This window comes from Odocoileus virginianus, chromosome 20, assembly GCF_023699985.2.
Source record: "Odocoileus virginianus isolate 20LAN1187 ecotype Illinois chromosome 20, Ovbor_1.2, whole genome shotgun sequence".
Lineage (NCBI taxonomy): Eukaryota > Metazoa > Chordata > Mammalia > Artiodactyla > Cervidae > Odocoileus > Odocoileus virginianus.
In genome coordinates, this window is record NC_069693.1 from 12,974,131 (window position 1) to 12,995,406 (window position 21,276).

At 47.9% G+C, this 21,276-nt stretch overlaps 1 protein-coding gene and 2 long non-coding RNA genes across 7 annotated transcripts; 2 read left to right on the forward strand and 1 right to left on the reverse strand.

Annotated features, from left to right (window-relative positions):
• The first annotated feature begins 8,495 nt into the window (after positions 1-8,495).
• On the forward strand, positions 8,496-10,773 carry LOC110122793 (galectin-7). The gene is made up of 4 exons (XM_020870346.2): positions 8,496-8,579; positions 8,975-9,063; positions 9,752-9,953; positions 10,589-10,773. Exons 1-4 carry the CDS (start codon positions 8,565-8,567, stop codon positions 10,700-10,702), a joined length of 420 nt encoding a protein of 139 aa, XP_020726005.1. The 5' UTR covers positions 8,496-8,564; the 3' UTR covers positions 10,703-10,773.
• On the reverse strand, positions 10,416-11,716 carry LOC139029869 (uncharacterized). The gene is made up of 2 exons (XR_011482122.1): positions 11,530-11,716; positions 10,416-10,821 (listed from the first exon to the last, which is right to left on the reverse strand). It is a non-coding gene; the product is annotated as an uncharacterized lncRNA (long non-coding RNA).
• Positions 11,717-17,565: 5,849 nt separating this feature from the next.
• Positions 17,566-21,056, forward strand: LOC139029870 (uncharacterized). 5 transcript variants are annotated; one of them, XR_011482126.1, is made up of 4 exons: positions 17,566-17,649; positions 19,132-19,381; positions 20,427-20,635; positions 20,795-21,056. It is a non-coding gene; the product is annotated as an uncharacterized lncRNA (long non-coding RNA). The 5 variants fall into 5 exon arrangements; XR_011482123.1 differs by having other exon boundaries at positions 20,427-21,056; XR_011482125.1 differs by having other exon boundaries at positions 20,441-21,056.
• Positions 21,057-21,276: the final 220 nt, after the last annotated feature.

Below are 21,276 nucleotides of genomic sequence, written 5' to 3' on the forward strand. Positions count from 1 at the left end.
AGTTGATGGATAATTGGGATGTTTTCACATTTTGATAATGAATACTTTGTTTCAACTATTATAAGCAATACTTCCATGAGCATTTTTATTTATTATTATTATTTGCCAGGCTGTGCAGCTTGTGGGATCTTGGTTCCCTGACTTGGAACTGATCCAAGGCTCCGGCAGTGAAAGCACAGAGTCTGAACCACTGGACTGTTAGGGAATTCCAAATATATAAGTTTTTGTGTGGACATATGTTACCATTTTTCCTTGGGTATATACCAAGGAGCGGAGTTGTTGGTCACTGGGTAAGTTCACGTTTAATCTTTGGGGAACTGCTAGAGTGTTTTCTACAGCTGCACTGCTTTACATTCCCACCAGCAGATTAAGAGGGTTCCAGTTTCTCCACGTCATTCTTTACAAAATATTTATTTATTTATTCAGCTGTGTAAGGTCTTATTTGCAGCATGCAGAATCCAGTTCCCTGACCAGGAATTGAACGGCATTGAACGGCACTGAACTCGGGACCCCTGCATTGGGAGCTCGGAGTCTTAGCCCCTGGACCACCAGGGAAATCCCTTTCTCCATGTCCTTACCTGTACTTTTTATTATCTTTTTTCTTGTCGCCATCCTAGTGGGCTAAAATGATTCTTTTGTAAGATGTTAACTTTGATGTATTAAGTATGTTAAGTAAAGTTTTAAAGAACTTTGGCATATTAAAATACCTAACTGAATAGCCTTGTGGTTCCAACTTAAAGTATATAATTGAGTTATGGTTTATACTTGTGAATTTTACTTAACAATATGATTTCTAAAACCAGTGCTGGAAAAAAAAAGAAAAAAAACAGTGCTGGGACATTTAAAAGGACTACAGACTACTTAAGATTCATAATATTTTTTCTTCTTTTTTTTAAAATTGAAGGATAGCTGATTTATAGTGTTGTATTAGTTTCAGGTCTACAGCAAAGTGATTCAGTGATAAATATAGGTGTGTATATATATATGAATATATAGGGCTTCCCTGGTGGCTGAAATGGTAATGAATCCACCTGCAGTGCAGGAGACCTGAGTTCGATCCCTGGGTCAGGAAGATCCCCTGGAGAAGGGAATGGCTACCCACTCCAGTATTCTTGCATGGAGAATTCCAGGGACCCAGGAGCCTGGCAGGCTCACGAGACCATGGGGTCGCAAAGAATCAGACACGATAGCAACTAACACTTTCACTTCACTTTCATGAATATATATATATATATATATATATATATATATATATGAATTCTTTCTCAGATTCTTTTTCATTATAGTTCATTACAAGGTATTGAACATAGTTCCCTGTGCTATACAGTAGGTCCCTGTTGTTCACCTATTTTTAAAAATAATTGTATTTATCTACTTGACTGTGCCGAGTCTTCATTCCCGCAAGAGGGTTTTTCTCTAGTTGTGGTGAGCGGGGCTACTCTGCAGTTGAGATGCTCAGGCTTTTCACTGCAGTGGCCTCTCTCGTTGCAGAACACGGGCTCTAGGATGCACAGGCTCAGCAGCTGCAGCCCGCAGGCGTCAGAGCTCGGGCTCAGTAGTTGTGGCAAATGGGCTTAGTTGCCCCCTGGCATGTGGACTCTTCCCAAACCAGGGATGGAACCTGTGCTCCCTGAATTGGCAGGTCCTTCCCACTGGGCCATCAGGAAAGCCTTGTTTACCTATTTTATATGTAGTAGAGTGTATCTGTTAATCCCAAACTCCTAATTCATCCTCTCTCCCTCTCCCCTTTGGTAACTACAAATTGGCTTTCTATGTCTGTGAAGACTCCTTATATTTTGATATCACTCAAACATTTGGAAACAATTGCAAACTTACAGATTAGTTGCAAATACAGGACCATGTAAGTCAGTTGCCAACAGACAGCCCCACCACCCTCGAATACGCTAATGAGCGTGTGTGACGGGTAAACAAGGACACTCACTCACACCCACCAACAGCAGGGATTCACCCTGGAGCCCTTACTGCCACCTGACCTTTGGACCCCTGTCCAGTTCTGCCTGTGGTGCCACCGTGGAGCTGGTAGCAGAGGCCCCAGTTCAGAACCTGGCATTGATCTGGCTGTCATGTCTTCTTAGTTTCTGTCCCTTTCAGTCTGAAATATTCCTCAATCTTCCTTTGTCTTTCAAGACCTTGACAGGTTAGAAGGTCACAGGTTGATGTTTCCTCGTCCCTAGATTTTTGGGGGCAGAAGCGTCCCTGTGTGCACCTATGAAGCTGCTCACAACCTCCAGGAATCCTGTTGCTGGTGCTGCGGACTCTGAACATGTGATTAGCACTACCTGCCAGGTCTCTACACCATCAAGTACCCTTTGGCCTTTGGTCATTAGTTAACACTTCGTGGGGAAGCACTTAGAACTTACTGCAAACATTCTTCATCCCATTTTTTATAGTTTCTGTCCTTTCCTTATGCACATCTGCTACAGACCGAATGTTTGTGTTCCTCCCCCTATATCCTCATGTTGAAACCTAATCCCCAATGCCATGGTGTTTGGAAGTGGAGCCTTTAGGAGGAGATAAAGGGCTTCCCTGGTACCTCAGACAGTAAAAAATCTGCCTGCAAGGCAGAGACCCAGGTTCAATACCTGGATCCTGAAGATCCCCTAGAAGAGGGTATGGCAACCCACCCCAATATTCTTGCCAGGAGAATCCCATGGACAGGGGAGCCTGGCAGGCTGCAGTCCATGGGGTCACAAAGAGTCAGAAATGACTGAGCGACTAATGCACACAAAGTCATGAGACACAGGCCTTATGAGTGGGAATCTCTTATAGGGACCCAGAGAGTCATCCCTGAATGGTCCAGTGGTTAAGATTCCACTCTCCCAATTCAGAGGGCCCAGGTTCGACCCCTGGTTAGGGAACTAGATCCCACATGCCACAACTAAAGATCTTGCATGCCATGATGAAGATCAAAGATCCCATGTGCCGAAACTAAGACCCGGCAAAGCCAAATAAATATAAATCTTAAAAAAAAAAAAAATCTACCTGCCAATGCAGTGGACCCGGGGTCAATCCCTGGTCTGGGAAGATCCCACATGCTGAGGAGCGACTAAGCTCTCGAGCTGCAGTGACTGAAGCCTGGGCACATAGAGCCTGGCGCCACAAAAAAAGAAGCCACGGCCGTGAGAAGCCCGCACACCGCATCTAGAGAGCAGCCCCCGCCCAACGCAAGTAGAGAAAACCTGTGTGTAGCAACGAAGACCCAGCACAGCCAAAAATAAATAAAGGGACCTAGAGAGTGCCTTGACCCTCTAGTCACCGGGGGCCGGTGAGAACCAGGAATCAGACTCTCAGTAATGATAATGGCACCTTGGTCTTGGACTTCTCAGCCATCAGAACCATGAGAAATAAATTTCTGCTGTTTGTAAGCCACCGGGGTGATGGTATTCTTTGTCATAGCAGCCCTAACAGAATAAGACAACATCAGTATGGGCTCATGGCTTCCTAGTCTAGTCACAGGTTTTCACTCAGGAATCTCATGGTCCCAGATTCAGTCTGTGGGAGCCCTTCACGTGATTCAAGTGAGTTCGTACACCTGCCCCAGATGCCCCATCCTTTTGTAAGCGCTTCCTTCTTCTCTGACACAATCAGTTGTTCTCAGCACATCTTGCATGCTCCCTGTCTGAGCCTTGGAAACGGTCATTTCTACAGTAGTTCCTTCAGTAGAGAAAGATATGGTCCTTAGGAACCAAGATCTGGGTGCCAGTGTGTGAAAAGTGAAAGTGTTCGTTGCTCAGTCGTGTCTGACTCTTTGTGACCCCATGGACTGTAGCCTGCCAGGCTCCTCTGTCTGTGGGATGCTCCAGCAAGAATACTGGGGTGGGTAGCCACTCCCTTCTCCAGGGAATCTTCCGGACCCGGGGATCACACTCAGATCTCCTGCATTGCAGGCAGATTCTTTACCATTGGAACCACCACGGAAGCCTGAGGGCAAGTGTGCTCACCGCATTCAGATGTCTCTGCTCCCAGGCCCTCTGGGGGGACCTGGTGGGAATACAGGAAGATAAGTGTATGTCTACATATGGCAGGGTACGCAAATTTTTACCTTTATCTTCCTTTTTTTTTTCTTTCAGCAAGGCCTGAGAAGTAAACTGACATACCAAATCAACAGATTAACAGGAGAAATGAATACACATTTAAATGTTTTACATGATCCTGGAGCCCTCATAAGGAAGCAAACACAAAGAAGCACCTACGCCTACAAGTTTAGAAAAATGAAAGGAATTGTGGAAAAGTAACTAACCTAATATGTGAGGAGCCTAAAGGAAGATATGAACCTTTTTTTTTTTTTACTGCAATGGCCATGCATGATCTTCATTCCCTCGAAGTGGGAGTGCGGAGTCTTAACCAGTGGATTGCCAGGGAAGTCCCAGACAGGAATTATTTTAACAAGGCCTCCCTAGGTCTCACCTGGCTGATAAAATTTTTACTTTCTTAGGGTACAAGTAGAGCATCTTTCACTTGGCAGTTTTTAACTCCTGTTTTCAGGAGAAAAGTGGAGATTAGAATGTCCTTCCTGTATTTGCTGTTTTTCGAGTGCTGAAAGCTCAAAATAACCCTTATACCAAAGGGCATATTTTGGGTGACATATTTGTCACTTTTCAACACACACAGGTATTTACAACTGACTTTCTCTTTTATGTGTATATAATGCTCATCACCGACTCGATGGGCATGAGTTTGAGTGAACTCCGGGAGTTTGTGATGGACAGGGAGGCCTGGCGTGCTGCGATTCATGGGGTCGCAAAGTCGGACACGACTGAGCGTCTGAACTGAACTGACCTGAATGCTCATCAATCACAGAGGGCAAGTATGACTCCACTTACACAAGGTACCCAGAGCAGCCAGATTCACAGAGACAGGAAGTAGAATGATGGTGGTCAGGGGCTGGGGATAGGGGAAGAGAAAGTGAGTGTTTAGTGGGTATAGGTTTCAGTTGGGGAAGGTGAAAAAGTGCTGGAGATGTTGGTGGTAAGGGTTGCACAACATGGGAATGTACTTAAGGCCACTGAACTGTACATTTAAAAAATGGTTAGAATGGGGCACTTCCCTGGTGGACCAGTGGTTGAGAACCCGCTTTCCAGTGCAGGGGACGTGGGATCGATCCCTGGTTAGGGAACTAGGATTCCACATGCAGCAGGGCAACTAAGCTGCAACTAATACCTGACTCAGGCAAGTAAATACACAAATTTTTAAAAATAAATTAAAAAGAAGAGTCCAATTTGGGGGCATTCCCTCGTGGTCCAGTGGTTAGGACTCAAGAGCTTTCACTGTCCAGGGCCCAGGGCAATTCCCAGTCCAGGAATAAGATCCTGCAAGCTCAGTGAGTCAAGGCCAAAAAAAAAAAAAATTAACAAAAAGAGAAAAAAATCAGATTTTTAAAACGTCATTTTCCTCACTGGAAAGGTAATTTACAAAACCAAAGCAGCTCCTGGGACATCGTCACTGAATATGAAAACCAACCCAAAGTCACCAAGAAGCTGACATTGACAGAGTCTGGGATTCTCAATTCCTGGAGCCACTGTGGGGGCCCTTAGTATTACTTCTTGCCCCAGTTGTTTCTTGTTATTGTTTCTGATCTGGGTCTTCATTGCCGCATGCTGGCCTTCCCTAGCTGCGCTGCATGGGCTTCTCTTGTTGCGCAGTGTGGGGTCTAGAGCGCTTAGTAGTTGGAGCACACACCACCCCAGTTGTTTCTTTTTTATGTTTTTTATTTTTTGGCTGTGGTGGGTCTTTGTTGCTGCACCCAAGCTTTCTCTATTTGCAGAGAGTGGGGGCTCCTCACTAGCTGTGGTGGCCAGCTTCCCTTTGCGTAGCTTCTCTGTTACGGAGGACGGGTTCTAGGCACACAGGCTTCAGTAGTTGCAGCGTGAAGGCTCTAGAGCGTGGGCTCAGTAGTTGCGGCCCATGGATTAGCGGCTCCTGGACGTGGAGGCTCTTCTGGGACCAGGCATCAAACCAGTGTCCCTTGCATTGCAAGGCAGATTCTTAACCACTGGACCACCAGGGAAGCCCTCCCCCAGTTATTTCTGCAGGAGGTGATTCTGGAAGGTAGGAGAGACACACACAACCTGCTAGCCATTCTTCTTTTTATTGTCATGGCAAATGAATGTGTTGGCTCAATACTAAGCAATGACAGTGTGTCCTGGGGCAGGTGGTAGGGGGCAGAATTTTTCAGGAGATAAACCTTGATTGGGGTGGTGGTTGCCCGGGCCTGTATATTGTCAAGACTCATGTTGAAACCTGGGTGATCTGATTTATGAGTATTGCATATAGCTTGGGAAAACAAAAAGAGTATTGGGAAATAACTACATTCACCACTTATTTAGAAGTTAAAAAAAAAAAGATACCAAGTATATTGTTTCCAAACTGATAGAAGATAATCAACACAGATGAATAAGAATGCATCCCACATCTGAGTTATCAGAAGTGAACCAGCAATCAAACTGATAACAGATTGAATGCCTCATTTGACCAAACATCAAAAACAAGCTTGGACGTGCAGGTCGGCAGCATGTGGAGAAATATCCAGAGACAATGAAGAAATCAGGAAAAGATAAACTACCGGATACACAGCAATATACAGAATGACATATACAAAAGGTACACGATTACTGATCAGAGTAACAGAACCCATCATTCTGGGAAACTCTTCATCTGAATGGACATCGATGTCATCACCTCAAACCCCACAGTCCTCTCCAGATTTAAAAATACTTTTATTTATTTTATTTTGGGTGTGCTGGGTCTTTGTTGCAGTGTGTAGGCTTCTCTAACTTCAGTGTCACTGCTGCAACATCTGGGATCTTAGTTCACTGACCAGGGGTCGAACTCAGGCCCTCTGCACTGGAAGTGCTGAGTCTTAGCCATTGGACCAACCAGGGAAGTCCTTGTCCTCTCTATTTAAAATCTCCATGAGGTGGGTGTCCTTGGCACACAGACCAGCTCCAGCCCCTGGCCCCGTCCTCCCCATGAGGCCTTGGGGAGAGGCTGGCCCTCTCTAAGCCCACTTTCTCTTCTGCCAAATGGAGGTGACTGTAGCCCCCACCCAAATGCAGTTTCCCACCCTTGCTCTCTGAGACGCTGGCCCGCACCTGCTGCTCCAACTGTGTGCAGTGATGGGGCTGGAGGCTGGGAGGCTGAGGGTGGTGGATCAGGTTCTGACTCTGCATGTCTCCACACAGTCTCCATTCCTGACTCAGCCCCAGGCCTTTTCTCCCTCTGCTGGGTAGGGCGCCAACAGGGGTGGGTGGGGTGGGGAGATGGAAATAGAGTGGTAGGCTGCCGGGGCTTCTAGGAGGAGTTTCTGCTCAGCTCCCCACTGCCCTGTTCCCTGCCTTCCAGAACCCTCTCTCAACATTCTCCCTCTCACACCACCCTTCATACCTGCATGCCCCTTCAGGAGCCTTGGGCTATGCAGACTTGGCCTGGGCAGAGGGGCCCACATTTTTCTCGTCCTTGGACTGGGCTGGGGGTGGGTCCCAAGACACCCTTCCCCTCCACCCCTCAACTCCCTTCCTTTATCCTGAACACCAGGTGGGAGAGAGGAGGCGATTCTGGGAGGTAGAAGGAGAGAGACTCAAAGAAGAGAAATAGACAGGAACATGTGAGGACAGGAACAGGGGAGGACAGAGACACAGGACAGCCAGAGCAACTAGAGCATCCTGGAGACAGAATAAACCAGAAAGGAACTTCCAGAGATGAAGAAAGCCAGACACACGGTCCACGTGGTTCTGCTCAGCTGTGTTTCTTGGGCAAACTGCTTCTCCTTTCTGAGCCTCAGTTTCCTTATCTGTCAGATAAGGGTGATCAGTGGCCCTACGCTCTGTGGCCTGTCAGAGATCAGTGGTCACTCCCACATGCAGACAAGCCCGAGGCTTTGTCAGTGGCACTTCTCGTTCTTTTCTTCTTTCTTTCTCCACATTTACTGAGCACTCACTCTGTGCCAGGCACTGCACTAGGCACCAAGGATACAGCTTTGACCACTGGGCAGAATATCCTGTCCCTCGTAGCTGCCTTTCCTATCATTATCCTTGTTGCCGTGGTTATTATTACATCACAGAAGCATCAACTGGAATTTCAGGGGAGACCCATCCTTAGCCCGAGGCAGCAGGTCCTAACCTGGAAGAGAGGCTGCAGAGTTTCAGCTCACACCTTCACCTCTCAGGACTCAGATTTTCCAAGATGAAATGGATGGGAGAGTCTTCTGTCTCCACCAGGCAGCAGGAAGGCAGGGCTGGAGGGATGGTGTCTCAACGAGCCTTCCATGCTGTGTGCTGTGCTGTTATGATGATTATTGTTAACTGTTCCTATCACTATTAGCTCAAAGGGGAAGGACCATACACCTGGGAATCCTCGGGATGGCAGGGGCATCAGAGGCCCTAGAGAGAGGGTGCTGGGCCAGCATGGCCTCAGGGCCAGGGTCTGTGCCAGCTGTGGGTGGTGGGTGTGGAAAGGGTGAGTCACCAGGGCCAGGCACACCCTGCTTTACTTAAGGTCCCAGCAGCCATACCCACCACCGCCACTGCCGTCCTGCTGTTCCAGCCATGGCCGGGAGCTTCGTGAGTGCTCAGGGGTGTGCGGGTTGGGGGGGTTTGGACCCAAGGCCGTGCTGGCAGAGGGGAGGGGCTGGGGCTTGGCTGAGGGCTCCTGTTTCAAGGAGAAAGTGGGTGTTCCGGGGTGCTGGGATGTTCTGGCTGTGGTTTCTGGGTTCATCCAACCCATCCCATGCTCTCAGCCCTCCCCCACTGGTGTCCCCTTCCTTTCTATCTTCCCATCCCTCTGAATGTCTTCCTGTTGGCTCTCTGTGTTCCTCTCTGCCCCTGGCTCTCTTTTCCGTGTCTCTGGGCCCCTTCTTCTCTCTGATTCTGCTGCTCTGGGTCCTGGTCATGTTCTCCCCACAGCTGACCCACTTGTCTCTCTCCTCTGCCTCCCTGATCCACTCTGGCTGCTGCAGAACGTCCCCCACAGGACCTCGCTGCCCGAGGGCATCCGAGTGGGCACCGTGTTGAGAATTCGTGGTTTAGTCCCCGACAAGGCTGGCAGGTGAGACCCCCGAGCCTCAGCGCTAATGGGTGGGAGGTTCCCAGGCTTAGTGAACCCCACTTTTACTGCCCAAAGAACAAAGCCCCAGGCCAACTTTGCCCTCCAGGATCTTGGAATCCCCAGGCTATTTCTGCCCTTCTGGAATCTGATGTCTTCACTTATCTGTCCCATGACTGTGCGGGTGGGGTCCCTACATCTAAGAATCTGGGGGCTCCAGGGCAATCATATGACTTCCAGTCCAAGTCCACAGCCACTCTGGAAATATAACCTGTGATTCAGAGGTGCCCTGGGCATGTAGGAGGCCTAGGCAAGCAATCCTAGGGCTTCCTGGGTAGGGATCTTCAGGATTTCTGAGAATCTACAGTGCCTGGGAATTTTGGGGTCCCTGGTATTGTCCCAGCCCTCTGAGAACTGGGAGCACCCTGGTCTTCAGGACCATGAATCCTTGGCATCTCCCAGACTCTGGAAATGAGGGGGACCCAGGCCACAGCACAGTGACCATGGTCTAGGTGAATGTGTGTTCAGGTCTCCCACTGGTTTTTGGGTGCCCTGCAATCCGGGCCCCACGGCCTCCAGTCCACCACCCCTCTTTCCTTGGTGTGTGGCTCTCAGGTTCCTGTAGATATGGATGTGCCCTGGCAAAGGGTAACTCCTCTATCCAATGTTCTTCTTCTCTACCACCTGCCAGGTTCTACGTGAACCTGCTGTGCAGTGAGGAACCGGGCAGTGACGCCGCCCTGCATTTCAACCCCCGCCTCGACGAGTCCACGGTGGTCTTCAACTCCCTGGAGCGCGGCACCTGGGGCGCAGAGGAGCGGGGCTCAGGCATTCCCTTCCAGCGCGGGCAGCCCTTCGACGTGCTCCTCATCGCCACTGAAGACGGCTTCAAGGTGCGTCTCTTCCACAGGGGCGGGCTCCGACACCCACATCTCTTCCCTTGGCAAGGCCAGGAAGGCCCTTGGCAGAGGTTGAGGGCAAAGGCGTGGCCAAGGTGGGCAGGGCCTCCCCAGTTCCTCACCTCCCCTGGCGCAAGCGCACTACTGTCAGAGGGCAGGCATGTGTAGGTAGCAAGGTCGAGACCATGAGAGCCAAATGGTCAAAGGGTGGATGTCCAGCTGGAAGATGTGGACATCCTCTATCTTGTTCCCTATCCACTGGCGTCCGAGATAGCAGTTCTGGCACAGGGGAATGGACGATTTGGAAGACAGGACCCAGAATAAGTCCCAGCCGGGAGTGGTCACTGAAGACCCTCCACTACCCGCCCTGTTCTTCATTTTCTGTGCATCCGAGGAAGGCGATGGATCCAGGAATCCTGGCAACTGTATCCACTGCCAAAGCTTAAAAAGCACTCAGGTGTCAACAATGAACTCATTTAATCCTCATGACAAGGGGTTTCAATGAACTTCAATGACTTCTTCCTCAATGCGGGCTTGCGTGCGTGCCCAGGTCACGCCGCGTGGGACCAGCCGGGAATAACGCCGCAGTTGCCTGGGGAACCTTAAGCCCTGATCCCTTGCCCCTGCAGGCGGTGATCGCAGACTCTGAATACCACCACTTCCGGTATCGGATTCCGCCAGGGCGCGTGCGCGCGTTGGAGGTGGGCGGGGACCTGCAGCTGGAGTTGGTGAAGATCTTCTGAGCCTTCCCAGGAGGGCGGGCGGAGACCCGGCGCAGGGGTCTTGGATGGAATAAAGTCTTCAGTCGCTCGTCTGTGCGCCTCCCTTGTATCAGTGTCTCCTTCACTTGTATCAGTGTCTCCTTCATATAGACGAGAGTAGCAGGTTCAGAGAGGGGAAGTAAAAGTCGCTCAGTCGTGTCCGACTCTTCGCGACACCATGCACTCTATACAGTCCATGGAATTCTCCAGGCCAGAATACTAGTGGGGAGCATTTCCCTTCTTCATGGGATCTTCCCAACCCAGGGATCGAACCCAGGTCTCCCGCATTGCGGGCGATTCTTTACCAGCTGAGCCACAAGGGAAGAGCAAGAATACTGGGGTGGATAGCCTATCCCTTCTCCAGCGGATCTTCCCGACCCAGGAATCGAACCGGGGTCTCCTGCATTGCAAGGGGATTCTTTAACTGAGCCATCAGGGAAGAGAGGTAAAGACACTGGCTAATGGTCACAGAGTGGCCCAGGTGGGTCCGACCCTGAATCTCCGAGGGCAATTTCTGTTCCTGGAGGCTTGGAGAGGGTGGGAGTGGGGCTTTGACTCGCTTTCCTGCTGCACGTTACGGAGGAGCCAGGTGATGACGCGGTGGAGTTGACTGAGGAGTTTGGAGGAGCCCAAGCCCTCACCAAAGCGATGGCCATGAGTTTGAGTAGGCTCCGGGAGTCGGTGATGGACAGGGAAGCCTGGCGTGCTGAAGTCCGTGGGGTCGCAAAGTGTCGGACACGACTGAGCGGCTGAGCTGAACCGAAGCCCTCCCTTGGGCTTCCCAGGTGGCTCAGAGGTAAAGAACCCACCTGCCAGTGCAGGAGATGCAGGAGACACGGGTTCGATCCCTGGGTCTGGAAGATCTGGAGAAGGAAATGGCAACCCACTCCAGTAATCTTGCCTGGGAAATCTCATGGACTGAGGAGCCGGGCGGGCTATACGGTCCATGGGGCTGCAAAGAGTCTGAGCACGCACTACTACTAAGCCCACCCTTGGCGCCCCCTCTGCGGGTACAACAGCCCGCTCCCCCCCCCCCCCCCCAAGTTGGTTCGCCTGCAAACTGGTCCCTTGTAGACCCCGGTCTCGCGGAGATGATGTGTGAATCTCGGCCTCTCTGTGCAGTTGTCCCCGCTTCCTGGCTCCCCAGGCTTTCCAGCCCGCCGCTGGAGCGGGTTCAGGCTTGGAAGGGATCCAGGCGCTGCCGGCCTACTTCTCCGCCCCCGAGATGGGACAATCTCCGCCAGTTCGCGCCCGGAGGCGGACGCGCACTGGCGGGGCCTGGAACGGGAAGTGCCGGCTCCTGTGTCCCTGCTGCCGTCTAGGGAGCTGTTCTCACACTTCCTCCTCGGCTCGCCTGATGGCCCTGCAACTGCCCCTTACCCCAGGGATCTTGGAGGGGGAACGGGGGGTGGGGTACACTCAGAAGCCAAGTCAGCCCCAAGTGCCAGGTGGGGATTTTCTGGCCACTGTGGGGAGAGGAGCCCATACCACGGGAGCGCCCCCCGCCCCCCGCCAATTCCCGCACCCTCTCTGAGGTGCTCGCAGCGGCGGAGGGTCTCAAGCAGTTGATGGAGAGAGGTTGGAGGGAGCGTGCACAGCACACCAAAAATTGGAAAATCCAGAGCCGCTCCCCTGACAGGATGTTTCGCAACCCAGAACCTTGCGAAGCCAGTGACATGCTGCCCCCTCCTGGCCGCTGCCTACATCGCAATCTTGGGTCGGGGAAGATCCACTGGAGAAGGGAATGGCCACCCACTCCAGTATTCTTACCTGGAGAATCTCATGGACAGAGGAGCCTGGAGGGCTACAGTCCATAGGGTCGCAAAGAGTCGGACACGACTGAAGCGACTTAGCACGCACGCACCTTGAAGAAGGGTGCAAAATCCTGTGGGACCACCAAGCCCGGGAGCCAGTTCGAGCCCTTTCATGACCCGAACTTTTCCTGCACTTTGCAAACCAACTGCAGCTACCGATCGCCATGCCCCGCCCCTCTTCTGAGTGTGTTTCTGGGCGACAGTGGAATAAGGGGTCCTCCGCGGAGACCAGTCTGGCATCCACTAGGACTACAGAGCTCATTGTTAAGTCATTTAGTTTTTATTTTATGTATGTGTTTTCATGTCGTTATTGAACATTTAAAAATGTTTATAGATAATATACCAATACGGCAAAATTTCAAGAAATAGGGTGAAAAGTAAGGCATTTTATTGGCACAACCACAAAAGTGGTTCGGTTCTGAGCAGTAGATGGTAATGATTCATCTGTGTTAATTTCCTGGCTTCATCTCTGTCTTACCATGTATATAGTGGAGAATGTTCTTATTTGCACAAAATCCAGAATAAAGTATTTGGAGGTAAAGAGGCAATATACTGGCAACTTATTCATAAATCGCTCAGGAAAAAAACTGAAGTTTATATTGTCTTTAAAAATTTTTTGGTCATTTCAAGAAATACATATATATATGTGAATTGTATCATATATGTATGAAATGATCTTATATGTAGGATTCCCTAAAAATTTCCCCGTGCATGTGTGCTAAGTCGCTTCAGTCGTGTCCAACTCTTTGTGACCCCAGTGGACCATAGCCCACCAGGCTTCTCTGCCCATGGGATTCTCCAGGCAAGAATACTGGGGTGGTTTGCCATGCCCTCCTCCAGGGTATCTTCCCAACCCAGGGATCGAACCCGCATCTCCTGTGTCTCCCACATTGCAGGCAGATTCTTTAAGGCTGAGCCACCGGGGGAGCCCAAAGTTCCCCTCACCCTACTGTTAGAGTTTAATGAATGAATGCAGCAAAGTAGCAGGACACACAGTCAACACACAAAAGTCAGCTGCATTTCCCTACACTGAGACTTTTCGTCTTCGTTCTCTTTGCTGGCTTCCCAGGGCTCCATTGCAAGGAGTAGCACAACTTATGCCACTTGAAGCCCCCTGGATGTCTACTGGTGTCAAAGCATCCCTTGCATACAATCTGTAGTTTTTCAGTTTCCTTGGACCTACATCAGCCCAAAGCTTTTATCTTTTTTTACAGCCTCCATTGTGATTAGAAAATATATGCATATTTACCATACAATCTTTAACAAGAATTTTTGAATCACCCACAATTTCACCACTCTGAAATAACCACTTGATATATTAGTGTACTTTCTTCTAGGAATTTTTCTGTAATAATTTATCTACATTGTACATTCTGGGGAAGTTGGAATATATATATATATTTACATACAAATTTAGCTAATATTTCCTGAGTCCCTACTATGTGTTAGTCACTATGCTAACCATTTGTTCAGTCCTTAAAATGACACTCGGAGATAGGTACTTTTTTTTTCATTTATTGAAAGACCATTAAATTTTTTTTAAATTTTAAAAATTATTTATTTTTCAAAATGAAGTATAGTTGATTTACAGTGTTAATTACTGTTGTACAACAAAGTGATTCAGCTTTACATACATACATACAGACAGACAGACAGACAGACAGACAGACAGATATACATACATACAGGCAGACATAATACATACATATATACAGACAGACAGACATACACACACACATACAGACAGACAGACATACACACACACATACAGACAGACAGACACACGTACTTACATACACACATACATAGAGATTCCTTTTTAAAATATTCTTTTCCATTTGTGGTTTCTCACAGGATATTGCATATAGTTCTCTGTACTACACAGTAAGACCTTGTTATCCTATATATATCCTGTATTAGCCATCCTATATATAATAGTTTACATCTGCTAATCCTAACCTCCCACACCATCCCTCCTCCAAACCCCTCCCCCTTGGCAACCACCAATCTATTCTCTATGTTTGTGATTCTGTTTTTGCTTCATAGATAGGTTCATTTACGTCATATTTTAGATTCCACATATAAGTGATATCATTTGGTATTCTTTCTAACTTAGTTCATTTAGTATGATAATCTCTAGTTGCAATCCAAGTTGCAGTCTAGTTGCATCCAAGGTGCTGCAAATGGCGTTATTTCATTCTTTTTTATGGCTGAGTAGTATAGTATAATTATTCCTATTTTGCAAAGGAGACATCTGATGCACAAGAAAGTAAAGTGACCTGCTCAAGGTCACATATCATGTAGATGGCGGAGCAGGGACCAGAGCCAGGTGAAGGGGTTCCACAGCTTGGGGTCTAAACCACTGGGAAATCATGTTTTGTTTCTTTTCTTTTCTTGTTTCAATTTTTAAAATCAGGTTTATTGAGGTGTATTTTTTTTACAATACATACATATTAATGATTTTTATATGTCTGATCTTTTCTTTTCTAAACTTTTTATTTTGCACTGGAGTATAGCTGTGAGGTGTATTGCTCATACAATAAAATTCACCCTGTGTGTACAGTGCCATGAGTTTTGACAAATCCATATGGTTGTGGGGCTAGCATCACAGTCAGGGCACAGAATGTTTCCATCACCTCTTCTCAAGCACCCTTAGCAACTGGTAGCCACTGATGTGTTTACTATCATCATAAACTGGTTTTTCTTGCTCTAAACTTGGTATAACAGTGTAGGATGTGCTCTTTTCTGCCTGGCTACTTCTGTTCAGTATGTTTTTGAAGTTCATTCATGTATTTGAATGTAGCAGTCATTCATTCTTTTTGTCTGAATGGTAATCCATTGTATGACCACACTGTGGTTTATCTATTCACCTGTTGATGGATTTTTGAGTTGTTTCCAGTGTTAGTGATGATGAACTAGAGTGGTATGGACAAATCTTTGTGTGGACATGTTTTTTTTTAAAGATTTTTTTTAATGTGCCCAGATTTTAAAATCTTTATTCAATTTGTTACAATATTATATCTATATTTAGGTTTTTTGTTTTGTTTTTTTGTCCACGAGGCATGAGGGATTTTAGGTCCTTGACCAAGGATCCAACTCGCATCCCCTGCATTGGAAGGCAAAGTCTTAATCACTGGACCACCAGGGAAGTACCTGTCCATATGTTTTGTTTAAATACCTAGGAGTTGAGTTGCTGGATCAAATGATGAGTGTATGCTTGACTTCTAAGAAACTGTCAAATTGGTTTCCAATACTTGAACCATGCTACATGCCTACCTGCCATGAACGAAAGCTCTGGTACCTCACATCCTCATCAGCATGTAGTATGGCCGGGTTTGTTGGTTTGTTTAATTGTAGCCATTCAAGTGGATCTATATTTGTGTCTCATTGTGGTTTTAATTTGCATCTTTGCATTTTCCTGTAACTACTCATGTTGAGCATCCTTTCACGTGCTTGGTGGCCATTTGTATATTCAGAGATTTGTTTATTCAAATCTTTTGCCAATTTAAATTGGATTGTTTGCTTTCTTATTACTAATATATGAGTTTTTTATACTTTCTGGATATAGTCCTTTGCCAAATATATGTATTGTGAATATGTAACATGTATTCTCCTCTGTGTAAACAGACTAAAAACAAAAACCTAAAGTCTTATCATTGTTCATGCCTTTTTCAGAGCAGAAGTATTTAATTGATGAGTTCTGCAATATCAGGTTTTTTGTCTTTTTTTTCTGTTATGGTGTGTGTCTTTGTGTCCTATTTAAGAAATCTTTGGGAATTCCCTGGTGGTCCAGTGGTGAGGACTCAGCACACTCACAGCCAAGGCCCAGGTTCAATCCCTGGTGAGGGAGCTAAAATCCCACAAGTCATGCGGCAACAGCCAGAGGGAAAAAGTGGGGGAGGGGCATAGAACTAAGCATAATGAAAGACTGTAAATCTTCCAAAAAAAAAAAAAAAGAAAAAAAATTTAATTAAAATTTAAAAAAGAAGAAGAAGAAGAGGAAGAGACCCCAGAGCTCTCTTCTGCCTGGGAAGATACATCAAGAAGGTGGCCATGTGCAAGCCTGGCAGAGAGCCCTCAGCGGAACTTGACCACACTGACACTCTGATCTGGGATGCTCAGGCCCCAGAACTGAGAAATAATCATCTGTTGTGTGAGCCCGTAGTCTGTGGTGTTTGCTATAGCTGCCAGAGGTGATGGAGATATCTCTGAAGGTTGGTGTGAGGATTAAATGAGATCATATTTATGAAGAGCTTAGGATAGTGCCTAGTGTACACAGGCACAGCAAGTGCTCAGCAAATAGTAAGCACTTGTTATCATATTTATAACAAATATCTGCTCTTTGTGGGATGTCTTCATTTTCATGATAGCATTAGAGGCAAAACCTTTTCATTTTTTTCGATTTGGCTCGAGTGAATCCCTAACTTGGTGAAACAGGACAACACTCTACTTTGCTGATTAGGTCAGGAAGCAGGAGTAATTGGGTAATAGGCACCGGACCCTTGACTCCATGTCTGTGTCAGATTCCTTACTCCATAGGGAAATGAGTTAATCTACATTGGGGCTGGTGCACCGCTACAGAAATCATGCCAACTGAATTAGGAAAGTTTTATTTGGTTGACAAAAAATAAATAAAATAAAAATGGGAAAGAGAGAATTATCGACTCTGTGAATGTAAAAATCTGGTTTTGAGCACACCCAGATGGAGGGGTTCTATACTCCAAGGACTCTTTTTTTTTTTTAATTTTTATTATTTATTTATTTCCCAGGGACTCTTATTTCTGGCTCTGCTTCTCTCAGCAGCGTCCTCATTCTCAGGCAGGGTCTCCTGACAGCACGGCCAAGCTAGAGCTGAGCCGCTCAGGGCTTTCATACCCCCAGCTTACCGGCCTCAGGGAAAGAGAAGCGGGGTCCTCACTTCCAGGCCCTGAAACGAGGAGCGTAGGCGGGTGGGGAGGGGGCGGCGGAGGGCAAGGCGCTCTGATTGGCTGGCTTGAGTCACATGCACTTCCCTGGCGTAGGTGGGCGGGGCCAACCCAACCAGAGCCATGAGGCTTGAGAATAGGGGACCCGTGGGTCCCCCAGACATAATGGGGTGACTGATTCCAGAAAGAGGTAAGGAGTGCTGGGTTCACAAACAGCCACTACAGTAACATCAGTCCGTTTTTCTTTGCTTGGCTGGGGAAGCATATTTGACTCTGGGTTCCAGGAGAGGTTTGGGGAGTGGTGATCACAAGAGCTCTTGGGCGTGGAATGGCATCTGCAGCATGGCAGCCAGCGGGGAGCTAAGAAGAGCAGCAGCCTGGAGGGGCCTTTCAGGAGGGGCCAGGGAAGGAGCGGGAAGGAGCCCAGGGCATCTAACAGTTAACAAGATGGCAGTCAAGTTTTACTAAAAGCTTTCCCCTAGGACAGACGCTAAAGCTGAAGCTCCAGTACTTTGGCTGGAAAGAGCTGACTCATTGGAAAAGACTCTGATGCTGGAAAAGCTTAAGGGCAGGAGGAAAAGGGGACGACAGAAGATGAGATGTTTGGATGGCATCACAGACTCAATGGATATGAGTTTGAGCAAGCTCCTGGAGATGGTGATAGACAGGAAAGCCTGGTGTGCTGCAGTCCATGGGGTCAAAAAGCGTTGGACACAACTGAGCAACGACAGCAGCAACTGTTAGTGATACTTTGGGGCAAATAAAGGGGAGAGCGCTGAGACCTCGTGGATGAGAACATAGAGAACAGACAGAGGGACAGTGGAAGTGACCACGAAAATGGCGGAGATTACCTCCAAAGCCAGTGGTGATAGGTGACCATGGTTGGGATTGCAGGATGTAGTCATGATGTTGAAGTTTCATTGGTCATCAACTATGTGTCAGGCACTCTTCTGAACATGTCCCACACATCAACTTGTTTGTTTCTCAACACTCAGAGGCTAAGTCTTATTATCACCCCAGGATGAGAAGACTAGTCCTACTGGGGTAACCTAGAGTGGGGCTTCCTATCACCCCAGATCAGGGAAAATATGTCCTCTTAGGGAAGTGGCAAATGGTGAAGGCATAGTCAAAGTACATGTGTCCTTCTCCTAATAGACTTTTAAAAATATTGATTTGGCTGCACTGGGTCTTAGTTGCAGCGCATGATATCTTCGACCTTTGTCGAGACACACAGGATCTTTAGTTGCAGCATGTGGTATCTAGTTCCCTAACCAGGGATCAAACCCAGGTGCCCTGCACTGGGAGCACAGTCTCAGCCACTGGACCACTTAGGAGGGAAATCCCCCCCTAGGCAATTTTGTTGTTGTTCAGTCGGTCAGTTGTGTCTGACTCTTTGCAACCCCATGGATTGCAGCATGCCAGGCCCCCCCGTCTCTCATCATCTCCCGGATTTCACCCAAGTTCATGTCCATTGAATTGGTGGTGCTATCCAACCATCTCATCTGTCATCTCCTTTTCCTCCTGCCTTCAATCTTTCCCAGCATCAAGGTCTTTTTCAATGAGTTCACATCAGGTGGCCATAGTATTGAAGCTTCGGCCTCAGCATCAGTCCCGTCCAATGAGTATTCAGGGTTGATTTCCCTTAGGGTTGACTGGTTTGATCTCCTTGCAGTCCAAGGGACTTTCAAGAGTCTTCTTCAGCACCACAATTTGAAAGCATCAATTCTTCGGTGCTCAGCCTTCTTTATGGCCTTGGAGTACTTAATGATCAAGATCAGAGGAGGAAAGAGCTCAGTTTGAGAAAAGACAGGCCAGGGTTCAAGCTCAACTGATAGCAGTTGCTGTCAGCCACCCCCCAAAGGGTTCAGGAAGATTCACCCATCCATTTGGAGGTAAAACCAACAAGGGGAAATGCTTCAAATGTAAGTCAACTCACCACCAGGCCTGTGGATGCCAGGAGCCCCTGGGCCATGCTCAGCCTGCAAAGAGACCAGGCTCTGGAGAAGGGAATGACCTCAGTTCCAAATGGGAAAGGGGGTGCTTCTGCTCCTGAGATGGCCATACTGGACAGCTGAGGTGCCCCCAGGGATTCCAGTGGCTCCCCTCTTCCCCCAAGGAGATGTCTGTCTCCATCGAGGAATCCTGTGTGGTCCTGTTTTTTTTTTTTTTTTTTGCATAGAATACAGGAAATTATTTCCCTGAACAGGGATGGAACCTGAGTCCCCTGCATTGGAAGTGGAAAGTCTTAAACAATGGATCACCAGGGAATTCCCCCTGGGTGGTCCTTAACAAAGTAGATAAGATTAGTTTTAAAAATTGTTCTAAAGGACTTTGGGTTTTTTGTTTATTTTTGGCTGTGCTGGGTCTTTGTTGCTGCACATGGGCTTTCTCTAGTTGTGGTATGAGGGCTTCTCATTGCAGTGGCTTCTCTTGTTGCAGAGCACGGGCTCTAGGGTGCCCATGCTTCAGTAGTTGTGATCCATGGGCTTAGCTACCCCCTGGCATATGGAACCTTCCCAGACCAGGGATCAAACCTGTGTCCCAAGCATTGGCAGGCAGATTCTTTTTTTTTTTTTTTTTTGGCAGGCAGATTCTTAACCACTGGACCAGCAGAGAAGTCCAGAAGATCAATTTTTTTAATCAACACAGGAGCCATTTATTCTGTCCTGATTTCTCAAAATGGGTGTCTTTCCTCTAAATTTGCACAGTAACTGGTGTCAGTGGGAAACCTTGAACTCATAAATTCACTGTGCCTCTCACTTGCCAATTAGAACAGCGTTTGATCTCACATGGCTTTCTAGCTCTTCCTGAGCATCCTACACCACTCCGGGGGAGAGACCTTCTGGATTCCCTCTGCACCATGTTAGGGTTAAGAGGGGCCTCAGACAGCCCCTTATCTGAGGGGTAGAGCAGGGGCCTGTTCACAGACTGACCTTCGACACTTGTCTTTTTAATCTGCTTGTTAAGTTTGCTTTTTCCAGGTTACAGCAATTCAAGATGATGGTGATAGAGGGATTCCAGTGACTCTCTGAAACCAATCCTGCTGGAATAACAGCAGAAGCTGCCCTGGGGCCCCTTGACAAGAGTGTTCCATGGCCCCAATTAGGTAGGGTGTATAAACCCAATGGCAGCCAGAAGAAGCTACAGAAGATGGACCATTGCCCGTCATCCTCCCAGTAAGATTTTGGGGGTGTCCACGTCTCTCGGGAGGGATTTGAGACAGAAGATCAGGCCCCAGGATGAGCAGCTGCAGCTGGTCTCCTGCTGATCCTCCAAGATAGGATACCAGCAGGAGCACTGGGCCCTGATTCAGTGCATTCTTGTGGGTTTCCCAGCTCGATGCATGCAGAGAGAAAGAAGGCCCTCGGTCTAGGGGAAGGACAAAAGGAGGGAGAAGACACCAGCTGGAATCCATCTTGGTTGAGAGATGCATGCCCATACTAGGACCATATATGGAGATAACCGGCGAGAGAAAAAAAAACAACCCTAAAAATTGTCACTATTCAAGCAACCTGATCCGCCCCTATTGTGCACAATCCCTGTTGCTCTGCTACAGGAGCTTTGCTCCTAATAAACACTTTTATCTTTTTCATTGTTCTTTGTCTCTTCACTGAATTCTTTATTCAAAGAAGACAAGAACCAAAGTCCTTCTTCCAGCCGTTCCACCAAGCTCCATCATCCTTTGGGGGAAATACCGCTTCACTGAGCCCTGAGCCACAGGTGGGCAGGATGGGGTGTCATGGCCACTGGTGGGCCTGGCTCCCAGTTTAGGACAGGTAGGTGCAGGGCAGCCCCTCCATGGTCAACCTGGGGCAAC

Bases quoted from the DNA above. Each gene is read 5' to 3' on its own strand.
- LOC110122793 (XM_020870346.2), top strand. The intron at 9,064-9,751 runs GTGAGACCCCCG...ACCACCTGCCAG, and splicing joins GTCCCCGACAAGGCTGGCAG to GTTCTACGTGAACCTGCTGT. The intron at 9,954-10,588 runs GTGCGTCTCTTC...TTGCCCCTGCAG, and splicing joins CCACTGAAGACGGCTTCAAG to GCGGTGATCGCAGACTCTGA.